The 12,539-nt window shown below is 35.1% G+C and overlaps 1 protein-coding gene across 1 annotated transcript in view; it reads right to left on the reverse strand.

Moving 5' to 3' along the window:
- The window catches only part of HCN1 (hyperpolarization activated cyclic nucleotide gated potassium channel 1), a 393,513-nt gene that overhangs the window by 41,287 nt on the left and 339,687 nt on the right, over window positions 1-12,539 (reverse strand). The window contains exon 6 of the mRNA XM_059173942.1: window positions 11,013-11,253. Coding sequence (XP_059029925.1) covers window positions 11,013-11,253 — 241 coding nt within the window. The remainder of the gene's footprint in view (window positions 1-11,012; window positions 11,254-12,539) is intronic.

The following is a 12,539-nucleotide window of genomic DNA, read 5'->3' on the forward strand; positions in this document are numbered from 1 at the left end:
CATATGGAACACAATAACTCTCATTCATTCCTGGTGGGAATGCAAAACAGTATAGCCACTTTGAAAGACAGTTTGGCAGATTCTTATAAAACTAAAAATATCCTTACCATATAATCTAGTAATCATACCCCTTGGTATTTACCCAAAGGAGTTGAAAACATGTCCACAAAAAACCTGGATGTTTATAGCAGCTTTATTCATAATTGCCAAAACTTGGAAACAACCAAGATATCTTTCAGTAGGTGAATGGATAAATAAACTGTGATACTTTCAGTCAATGGAATATTATTCAGCACCAAAAAGAAACAAGCTGTCGAGCAATTAAAAAGATGTGGACAAACCTTAAATGCATATTACTAACTGAATGAAGACGATCTAAAAAGGCTACATATTGTAATACTACAGCATATGTCATTCCTGAAAAGGCAAAACCATGGAGGTAATACAAAGTTCAGTGATTGTTTCAGAGAAAGAGAGAGAGAGAGGGGAGATAAATAGGGAAAGCATAGAAGATATTTAGGGCAGTGATAATACTCTGTATGATATTATACTGATGAATATATGTCATTATATATTTGTCTAAACCCATCGAATATACCATAATAAAAACGAATCCTAAGGTAAATCATGACTTGGGGTAATTATGATGTAGGTTCCCTCTTGGTGCCCTTTTAGTGAGTGATGTTAATAAGGTGGAGGCTGGCATAAGTGGGGGAAAGGAGCTTCTGGAAAATCTCTGTACTTCCCTTTCAGCTTGTGGTAAACCTAAAACTACTCTAAAAAATAGTTTTACAGGGCGCCTGGGTGGCTCAGTGGGTTACGCCGCTGCCTTCGGCTCAGGTCATGATCTCAGGTTCCTGGGATCGAGTCCCGCATCGGGCTCTCTGCTCAGCAGGGAGCCTGCTTCCTCCTCTCTCTCTCTTCCTGCCTCTCTGCCTACTTGTGGTCTCTCTCTGTCAAATAAATAAATAAAATCTTAAAAAAAAAAATGGCATAAAAAATAGTTTTACAAAATTAAATGGTTGTACAGAAATAAAGTCTTGCATATATGATCAGTGATTTTTGACAAGGGTGCCAAGATCATTTAAAAATAAAGGCTAGTGTTTTCAACAAATGGTGCTGGGAAAAATTGACATCCATGTGCAAAGAATGAAGTTGAGCCATAACGCTGTACATAAAAATTAACTAAAAATGGACCAAAGACCTGTAAGACCTAAAACCATGAAACTTAGAAGAAAACATATGTGAAACCTCCACAATATTAGATTTGGCAATTATTTCTTAGATATGACACCAAAGGCACAAGTAACTTAAAAAAAAACATAAATTAGACTTCATGAAAATTTAAAAATTTTGTGCATCAAAATACACTATCAGAAAGTTAAAAGACAAATAAAATATTTGCAAATCATATATCTGATAAGATATTAATATCCAAAATATATAGAAAATCCTTAAAAATCAACACCAAACAACCTGATTCAAAAATAGGCAAATGATTTGAATAGACATTTCTCCAAAGAAGATATACAAATGACTAACAAACATGAAAATATGCTCAACATCACTAATCATTAGGGAAATGCAGATTAAAGCAATAATAAATACCTCCTCGTACCTATTAGGAAGGTTACCAGCAAAAAAAACAAAAAAGAATCCCAAGAGTTGAAAATGTGGAGAAATTGGAACACTTGTGCACTGTTGGTGAGAATACAAAATGGTACAGCCGCTATGGAAAACAATATGAAGATTCCTCAAAAAATTAAAAAAGAAATACCATATGATCCAGCAATTTTACTTGCCAGTATATACTTAAGGAATTAAAAATGGGGTCTCAAAGAGCTAGTTCTACATCTATGTTCATAGCAGCATTATTTACAATAACTATAAATGTGAAAGCAACCCAGTTGTTAGTGAATGAATGAATATGTAAAATGGGATATAGACATATAATAAAATGTTATTCGGCCTTAAAAGGAAGGAATATGCTACATATGCTACAACATGGATGAGCTTGGAAGACATTATGCTAAGTGAAATAAACTAGACACAAAAAGATAAGTGCTACATGTTTCTACTTAAGTGAGATACTTAGAGTATTGCCAAACCAACTGCAGAGACAGAAAATAGAATGGTGGTTGCCAAGGGCTGGGAGGAAGGGGGAAATGGGGATTTCTTGTTTAATAGATAGAGAGCTGCAGATTTACAAGATGAAAATTTTTTGGAGATGGATGGTGGTATTGGTAGTACTGACTGTGTTTAAAACCACTAAACCATACACTTAAAAATAGTGAAGATGGAAGATTTTATGTTTGTGTATTTCGTCACAATAAAAAAAAAATTAAAAAAAAAAAAGGAAGGTTAAAGTGGCTGTATTAATTTCAGACAAAGCAGATTTCAGGACAAAAGAATTATCAGGAATAAAATAGGGCATTACATAAAGCCTAAAGTTAAAAAAATAAGGAAATAATAAAAATTAGAGTAGAAATCAATAAAATTGAAAACAAAACAATGGAGTTCTTTAGTTCTTTAAAAAGATTTTCAAATGTTTATTCTTAGAAGAAAGAGGGAGAAAGAAATAGCACAAATTATCAATATCATAAATGAAAGTAATCATCACTACTGATCCTGGGGTAATTAAAAAGGGATAGTAAAGGAATGCTACAAACAATTTTATGCCTAAAATTGAAAATTTAGATGAAATGAAGAAATTCCTGGAAAGTACAAATAAAACTCACACAATGAGAAATAGATAAACTGAATAACATTTTATCTATTAAAGAAATTGAATCAATAATTAATAACCAGAAAAATATGAATTTTCATCAATGAAGACTGCCAAACATATAAGGAAGCAGTAATATCAATTCTCTATAACTTTTCCAGAAAATAGAAGCAGAGAGAATATTTTCTATTTCATTCTATGAGGTGAGAATTATTTTAATACAAAACCAAATCAAACAAACCAAAACAAAACAAACAAAAAAACTACATTACAGGAAAGAATAAGTACCAAGGTATATCTCTTATGAACACAAACAGAAAAACTGTGATCAAAATATTAGAAAATTGAATCCATTAAAAATTATTTCATGTATGCAAGGCTGGTTCAACATTCAAAATCAAATTCAGTTGATCTGAATTTGATTCAGATCAACAGGCTAAAGAAGAAAACCTTCCATATCAACAGGCTAAAGAAGAAAAACCATACAATAATCACAGAGCTGGCAGAGAAAAAAATTGACAGTATACAATGTACACTCATGATATATGTATTTATTTAAAAAACAACTCCTGGGAAGCCTGGCAGGCTCAGTTGTTAGAGCATGCAACTCTCGATCCAGGGCTTATAAGTTTGAACCCCATGCTGGGTGTAGAGATTACTTAAAAAAATATTGGGGTACCTGGGTGGCTCAGTCAGTTAACTGTCTGCCTTCAGCTCAGTTCAAGATCCTAGGGTCCTGGGACTGAGTCCCTCAGTGAGCTCCCTGCTCAGCAGGAAGCCTGAATGTCCCTCTTCCTTTGCCAGTCCTCCTGCTTGTGCTCTCACAGAAGCAGTAATGGTAGAAGTTCCTAAATTTGATAAGAAATACCTATGAAAAAACCCTTTCAAATAGCATCATACTTAATAGTGAAAAAGTAGATGCATTAAGCCAAAATCAAGGGGAAAAAATTCATTACAAGGACTACTAAGGTTAGGGCATAAAAGTTCTCCAATTCAATATACTAGAAATCCTTGCCAGATAAATAAGAAAAGGTAATAAAAAGTACATGGATTGGAAATAAAGAAACACAATTGTCTGTATTCGTAGATGACAAGATTATCTATGAAGAAAATCCCAAAGAACTGACCAAAGTCCTGTTAAGTGAGGATAGAAGATCACTGAATAAAAGATTAATATATAAAACTCAATTTCCAATGTTATAGCACTTAACAATCGGAATTTGAAATTTCTACAAAACCATACTATATATTGTATTATTCAACTATATAACATTTTGGACAAGAAAAAACTATGAGATAATAAACAGATCAGTGGTTGCCATAAGTTTCAGAACACAAGAGGCCTGAATAAGAAGCACAAAAAAGTGTTTGTGAGGTGATGAAACTATTCTGTATGATATCATAATGGTGAATACCGGTCAATAAGCATTTGTTAAAACTTATAAAACTTTACAGCACGAAAAAGTGAACCAAATACTATGCAAATTAAAAAAATAATTTAGGAAGTCAGAAGTTCTCAGGATAGAATGCAGAATGTAACAAAAAAATATAAATGTATTATAAATGTTGAAACCACCTCACTGAGGGAGATTAGGAAGTGTGATGCTGACCCAAGCATCTTTGCAATGAGTGGAGAGGCAAAAAGAACCTTACATAAGATTCATACTCCAGTTGATAAAGTTATTTCCTATGGATATACAGATTTACAGTTCCAAAACCACTGCACATGAATATTGCAATTGAACAAAAAAGTAAATATATAGTGGAAACCAGATTTCTAACTCTTGAGTGAAGTATTATAGATAAACAAGAAGAGAAGGTCATAAGTCATATGGTGATGGATTGGAGTTGGAAATATCAGCATGAACTCATGTTTAGCTTAATAGATGGATACACAGAAATATTTATAGACATATGTATACACACAGGTTAGTATATGAGTATATACCTCTTTGCCTTGTCATCTGAGAGGGTGTAGAAGTAAAGATAGTCCAGTAGTAACAGTACACCTGGTGTCCAAATCTTAGTTTCTAAAACTACTCTTCAATGAATAGAACCAGGGATCCTTAGAGAAATGGCTAAATCTAAGACTGGGCAGGAAATACACAAGATGTTCCAGGAATACCTTACAGTGCTAGAAAAAAAAATCTTAACACAACAAACAAAAATACCCCCCCCCCCAACCACAATAACAGGAGTGCTTCAAAGGTGCACAGGGGTCAACTGAAAGAGGTCCAAATGGCCAAAGTTTGAATGATTTGAGCAGCATAATTAATAAAGTAGCACTGGACCCTTGTGCACTGTTGGTGGGCAGGCAAACTGGTGCAGGCATTGTGGAAGAGAGTATGGAGGTTCCTAAAAAAATTAAATATGGTACTACCCTACAATCCAGTAAGGGCACCACCAGTATTTATTTACCCAAAGAATACAAAAATATTAATTTGAAAGGATATATGCTCCCCTATGTTTACTGCTAAAGTATGGAAGCAGCCTAAGTATCCATCATTTGGATGAATGGATAAAGAAGATGTGGTATATACAGAATGGAATATTATTCAGCCACAAAAAATGAAATCTTGCCATTTGCAACAAATGAATAGAGCTAGAGAGTATAACACTAAGCAAAATATGTCAGTTAGAGAAAGACAAATACCATATGGTTTCACTTGTATGTGGAATTTAAAAAACAAAACAAAGAAGCAAGTGGAAAGAGATGAACCCAAAACATTCTTAACCATAGAAAACAAACAGATAATTACCAGAAGAGAGTTGGGTAGGGGAAAGGGTGAAATACGTGAAGGGGATTAAGAGTTAACCTATCTAGATGAGCACTGAGTAATACATGGAATTGTGGAATCACTATATTGTACACCCAGAACTAATATAACACCATATATTAACTACATAGGAATTAAAAAAATAAAAACAAATAAAGTAGTATTGCATTATAAATCAAATTATAAATAAATATTCACCAGTCCATATTGATAAATAAAAATGGGCTTAGTGAATAATTAAATGTAAGAGTAAATAAATTTCCCATTTAGAATAACTTCAAATAGTTTATGCATATACTCTGCCCTTAAGAAAGTAGAATATTATTCTACTATTCCCCAGTCCTTAGTCATGGGCTATGCCTAATGATTATCCTTCAAACAGAAAAGTATGGAATAAGGAGAAAATAAAGTAGCTTTATAGTGGAGAAGCCTGACAAACACTACCTCAATCCAGGTGATTAGCATTAACATTAAGAGTGATAAGACATATTGATAGTAATACCCTTGGATATGATGCAAAAATAATGGCACTTTATGTTTGTGATCTACCTCTCCAAAAAACTTACCCTAATCTAATCATGAGATCATCAGGCAAATCTCAACTGAGAGATATGCTCTAAGATACCTTACTAATGCTCCTCAAAATTGTGAAGTTTATCAAAAACAAGGAAAGCCTAAGAAATCTTATATTAAAAAAAAAACAAGAGCAAACTGGGGCACCCAGGTGGCTCAGTTGGTTGGGCGTCAGATTCTTGGTTTTGGCTCAGGTCATGATCTCATGAGTCACGGGATCAAGTTCCACATCATGTAGGGCTCCACACTCAGTGGGGAGTCTGCCTGAAGGATCTCTTCCTCTGCCCTATACCCCTACCCACTGTCTCTTTAAAAATAAATAAATGTCTTCTTTTTTTTTTTTCAAAAGAGTAAACTAGAGGATGTGGAAGTAAATGGTATGCTGGGTGAAAAGAGTATATTGGGTAAAAACTAGGAAAATTTGAATAAAGTATGTGTTTTATTTAGTACTTATTAATAATACTGTATCAATATTGGTTTATTAATTATGAAAAATAAAGCATAGTAATGACAAATATTAATAACAGAAAACTGGGTATGGGATATATGGAATTCTCTGTAAAATCTTTGCAATCATTTTGTATCTAAAGTTGTTCTGAAATTAAAAATTAAAAAGGTTTATTGAAAATAAAAAGGGAAATATATATATATATATATATATATGATGTGAAAATTTTTTGGAATTTTCTGGGGATTTTGTTTTTACATGCTGATGTTTGGATCTCAACCCCACTCAATTCCATCAGAAACTCTAAGGTATAATCTCGGCTCTGGCATCGGACTTTATTTTTTTAAGTTTTCAGTATAATGAACTATTGAATTAGATGAACTGAATGATTACTCATAAAGAAGTAAAATCTGAAGTATTTTAATACCAAAGAAAACAGAGAATCAGACACAGTGCTTTACTTGTGAAACCTAAGAAGACTTCGGGTAACAATAATGCCTAGATTGTTTAAACTTCCTTAAAATAGAGAATACATTTTTTTAAAAGTTTTCTTATTCTTGCTAAGAGGTAAACAAAACCTGATAATCCTAAATTAGCTAGGGGATCACAAAAATAGCCACCATAACAATAAATAACAGTCCAATTTCACCTATAGACAGGCTACAATGTGTTAAAAACAATAATACATCAGGACAAATAGTTTTTATCCCAGAAATGATCTTACCAGTCAACACAAGGATATTTATTACTGTAACTGACTTTACTAATAGTGTAGCCAGATAAATCTAGGGAAATAAGTGTTCCAGTGTTTGTATAAAACCTTGGTCATATTAGCAAATATAACTACATAGTAATTAAAAATTGCTTTGAATTGACAAAAATGTACATCAAATGTAAAAATACACTCTTAATGCATAATTAACACTTCCAGAAAATACTTTCCAGATGTTTCTTCTACATATTTATCACACACCCATAACTGCCTCAAAAATGTTTTCCCTCCCAAACCACCTTTCCCCACACTTGCACAGTACATATACACTTTTATTTTTTTACCCTGTCAGCTTTCAATTACTTCTTTCTTTATTTGAACATTAGTGCTCTGTGCTTTCTAAAGTAGATATTTTGGGTCTTAGCTTTTCCAAATCTATTTTTCCTAGAACAATGTGCACAAAAGGCCAAGGGGCTAATTATGCAGCACAGAATCATGACAAAGAGTGGGAAGAAGGGAAAGCTGGAAACTTCCAAAGTATCCTTCAGGGGTGAGAGAGAAAGTCAAGGAAGCTACCTATCTTGAGTTGATATATATATATTTTTAAAGATTTTATTTATTTTATTTGACAGACAGAGATCACAAGTAGGCAGAGGCAGGCAGAGAGAGAGGAAGAAGCAGGCTCCCCGCTGAGCAGAGAGCCCGATGCGGGGCTCGATCCCAGGACCCTGGGATCATGACCTGAGCCGAAGGCAGAGGCTTTAACCCACTGAGCCACCCAGGTACCCCGAGTTGATATATTTTATTCAACCACAATAGGTTAATGGATAAGAACCTTATAGTTATGTTGATAGATTCCAAAAAAGCATTTAGTAAAATTCAAAACCTTTTCTAGCATTTCTTAGCTGTTATTGAAGAATACTTCTGAAACTCAGCATAGATTTATTTTATTGAACAAAATGAAATTTGTTGTCTTTTTCTCAACTACTAATTTGATTTGAATACTTTTTTAATCATTACTGATCGTTTTTTAGGGAATCAAATATACTGGCTGACTAGTCTCTAATGAACAAATAAAAATTTGTCTCCACTCTGGACTTACTGATTTAGAATCTTTGATGGGTGGGGCCTGAGCATCTTTGGTTTTAAACAGCCCCCCGATGATTTGGATGCATGCACGGAATATACGAGGGAAGACAGACAACTACACAATTAATTTCAGTGTGAGGCAGACTGAGACCAGGACCCTGGAAGTCTATGAGAAGTACTATGGAGACACAAAGGTGGGAGACATTGATTCTGACTGAGAAGCCTTCTAAAGAGAAGATATATTATAAAGTCTGTGAAGGATAAACACAAACTAATAAGGACCATTATTCTATACCTCACTTAGGAGAAGGAAAAGAGCTTCCTTTGAACTGCCTCTTACAGGATAAGCCTATAGATATTTGAAGACAGACTTCTTACCTTTTTCTAAAAAAAACGTTTCAGTTTCTTGATGTTGAAGAACATTTTAACATTAAGCTTGCCCAGTCCTGATACTGTACTACCAGAGGTCTAATATTAATCATTAAATTTCTAATGTTTTAACAGAATTGGTAGAAACTAAGAAAAGAAACTAAGAAAAAATAGTTTCCTCCTTCTGCTTGTTCTAACATTATTTCCTCTATGCAAAAGAGCCCCTAAAGTCCATATATTAACATAATGGCTCCTCCCTGTAGTTGTTTTACTTTTTTGTCTCAATACTACCTGGAAGCATCTTTGATTGGGATGATTAAAGTCCCTCTATGAATCTGCATGTATACTAGAAAAGGTAAGACTATATGGTTTTCTTCCTGATATATAAAAAAAATCTAGTGGAATATATATGTATATATCTCCCCCAACCCAGGATTCTCTTCTTTTAAGTGAGATGTAACTGACACAACATGTTAGTTTCAGGTATGCAACTACAGAGAGTAACAGGAATCACCCACATCAAGCATGAAATGTCAAGCAGTGACACAAGAGCCAAAGGCATTGCAGCTAAGACCAGATACTGAAATAAGCGCCAGTAGACGGCACCCTCAGAATGATGAAGAGCAGAAAAAGAAGAGTTCTGCAAAGGCCCCTGACAGATTAAATCCCTTTAAAAAAGAAAGATTTTCGCAGCAAACTATCAGACTTTCAAGACACTGACCCTTTCACGTTTGGCCACATCAAAAAGGCGGCCGCTGCTGAAGCTCTGCCGGACTGATCTCTGAACAGAACAGAGGTCCTGCACTGCTTGGACATAATAAGCAGCCCTCGCTGAGGGCTGACCCCACAGATGGAGGCCTTTACTAAACTGCGTGCTCATAGACTGATTTCATCTTTGGTGTCTTAACTTCCTACTCCCTGTACTATCTTTCTTGCTGTGTAACTTTTCTTGTGCTTTGTTTTATGTGGTGGTAAGAGGCAAAGTTGAACAAAGAGTGAAATGTCACTGAGTTCGGAATCCCGAACCTGCTTTATAATTATGTTAACCTTGCTTTACGATTGAATAAAGCTGGCATTGTGGAAAGATACAACTCGTGTGTGTGCCTTCCTACCGTGCTCATGACAACAACATAATACTTTGATATTTATATACATTGAGAAATGATGATGACAATAATCAGGGTAACATCTGTCACCAAATATAGTTACAAAAATGTTTTCCTTGTGATGAGAGCTTTTAAGATCTACTTTCTTAGCAACTTTCAAATATGTAATATAGTATTAGCTATTATTGTCACCATAATCTATATTCTATTGGCTTATTACTAAAGAAATATTTAATGTTTTGCAGAAAGAATGAAATCTTCCATGTGTGATGGTGGAAAACTTGATCTCTTTTGAGGAAAAATACAGAATCTTACTTCACACTATATTCAAAAATATATGCTGGATGGGTTACTATTAAAAATGTAATCAAGGTATGCATAATAAATACAGTAAACTATGATAAAATAGTAACAAAATGCAAAACTAAATAAAATAGAGGTAAAGATGGAGAACATTTTTGTAAATTTGCCCTGTACAAAACCCACCTGGTCTCCAGCTTGTCAATGGCCGAATCACAAGACTTGTCAGTCTCCATATTTGCATAAGCCAATTCCTCATAATAACTCTCCTTTTGTATGTATGTCCTCCTATTGGTTCTGTTTCTTAGGAGAACCCTGACTTTCACACCTCTCAACTAGAGGCTACATTCCTCAGCCTGCCTTACACCTACAGGTACTCTCATAACTCAATTCTAGCCAATTGGATGTAAATAAGCACTGACAGGGACAATTCTCGGTACACCTTTAAAGAGAAGTTGCTCACTCATCACTTCCTCTGTCCCCTTCTCCCCTTCCTGTGGGCCATACCTAACATGATGGAGAGGAACCAGTTCCTTCTAGTGGGAAAATCACTCTAGGGGATGGCGACAAAATCAATGAAATCTGGGATCCTGAAAACTGTCTTGAGGAGAGCCACCTGACTCTCCTGGGACTTCTGTGTGAGACAAAAATATATTTTCCTTCTGGTTTAAGCCAGTGTTCATCACTTCCGGTTTGTGAAGGTAACAAGATACTCCAACCAACACAGTAAATATATACACACTGAGCGTGTGACACTGAAATGTGAAAACATGCCATTTAGATACTTCTACGGAATTCGAATACAAGTTCCTAGTCAAAACCCACAAATCAACATTCTGACATCTCCAAAATTCTGAGAAAGACACATAACCGAAGCAACATTCAGCTCAGTGCCACTTTCTTTCTCACTGACCTCCAAAGTAAGAGCCATCTGTCAGCTTCATTTCTTTACTGGATTTTGTGATGACACCAGCAACTCCATGTTGAATGAAATACATTTTTTTACCCACAGCTCCTTCTCGTATGATATAATCTCCAGGTTGAAACACCTCAAATCTCAACTTGCTCAGCATGGCGGTCACGAAATTGGGATCTGCATTAGCAAACAGTGGCATGGTAGCCACTAGTTTCCGACAGTTGAAGTTGACGATCTCCTAAAGATGGCAAGGGCAGACAAATACGAAGAGAGGTCTTAATCATAGCAGGAAGAAGAATACATGTTTACATTAAAATCTACACATAGCCCAATACTGCAATTTAAGTTCAGAACCAAAGACACATACATTCTAATAATCTGCATATCTCTTCAAAGCCAGAAATTGTGTTTTATTTTTTTGTTGGAACTTTGTATTCCCAGCATCTAGCACAGTATAGGCATACATTAAACATTAAGTAAATGTGAATTAAATATATATGTCTTACCTTTTATAACTTCCCAATCCCTTTACCAAACTTCATATAAAATTAGAACTCAAATGTGGAAGAGTTCTCGTCTCCACTTTATCTTGTTTTATGAAGAAAAGAAGTCACATTACCTCCTGTTAACTATGATATTACTGCTTTTGTGCCCCATTGTGTTGAACAATCTAACTTGCACCTACTGACCAGAATTCTGAAACAAAAGTCCACCTGCCAGATAAGCATTTTAATGTTTTTTTTTTTCTTAATGTTATTCATATCAAAGTGAGGGCAATGGGGTGTTTAAGAAAGGTTATACAAAGAAGGCTCTAAATCTAACTATAATCTAGAATTTTAAATTCAATCTGTTTCTGGGCTAGACCAGAAAATCACTCTTTTTAAACCTCCTGGGCTTTAGACTGGAGGGACTACAGTTTTCTTTTCCTGAATTGTTTGTTTCTCTTATTCCTGGATCCTGGCCAATTCTGAATTAGACTTAAACATTTGATTTCATTCTGTAGATGTGGTCAAGATTAGACATAGTGTTATCCCTTTGGACTAAAATAGAGATATGGGAACAACCATTTTTTTTTTTTTTTAAGATTTTATTTATTTATTTGAGAGAAAGAGAGAAAACATAAGCACACAGGCACTGGGGAAGGGCAGAGGGAGAAGAAGACTCTTGCCTGAGCAGGGAGATTGCCATGGGGCTGGAGCCTGACATGGGCTTGATCTCAGGGTCCTGAAATCATGACCTGGGCCAAACGCAGACGCTTAACCGAGTGAACCATCCAGGTGACACTGGAATGAACCATTTTTTTTTTAAAGATTTTATTTTATTTATTTTACAGAGAGAGATCACAAGTAGACTGAGAGGCAGGCAGAGAGAGAGAGGGAAGCAGGCTCCCTGCTGAGCAGAGAGCCCAATGCGGGACTCGATCCCAGGATCCTGAGATCATGACCTGAGCCGAAGGCAGTGGCTTAACCCACTGAGCACCCAGAACCAACCATTTTTAATCTTGCAAGTTACATAGGTAAAGAG

This window comes from Mustela lutreola, chromosome 5 (assembly GCF_030435805.1).
Source record: "Mustela lutreola isolate mMusLut2 chromosome 5, mMusLut2.pri, whole genome shotgun sequence".
Taxonomy (NCBI): Eukaryota; Metazoa; Chordata; class Mammalia; order Carnivora; family Mustelidae; genus Mustela; species Mustela lutreola.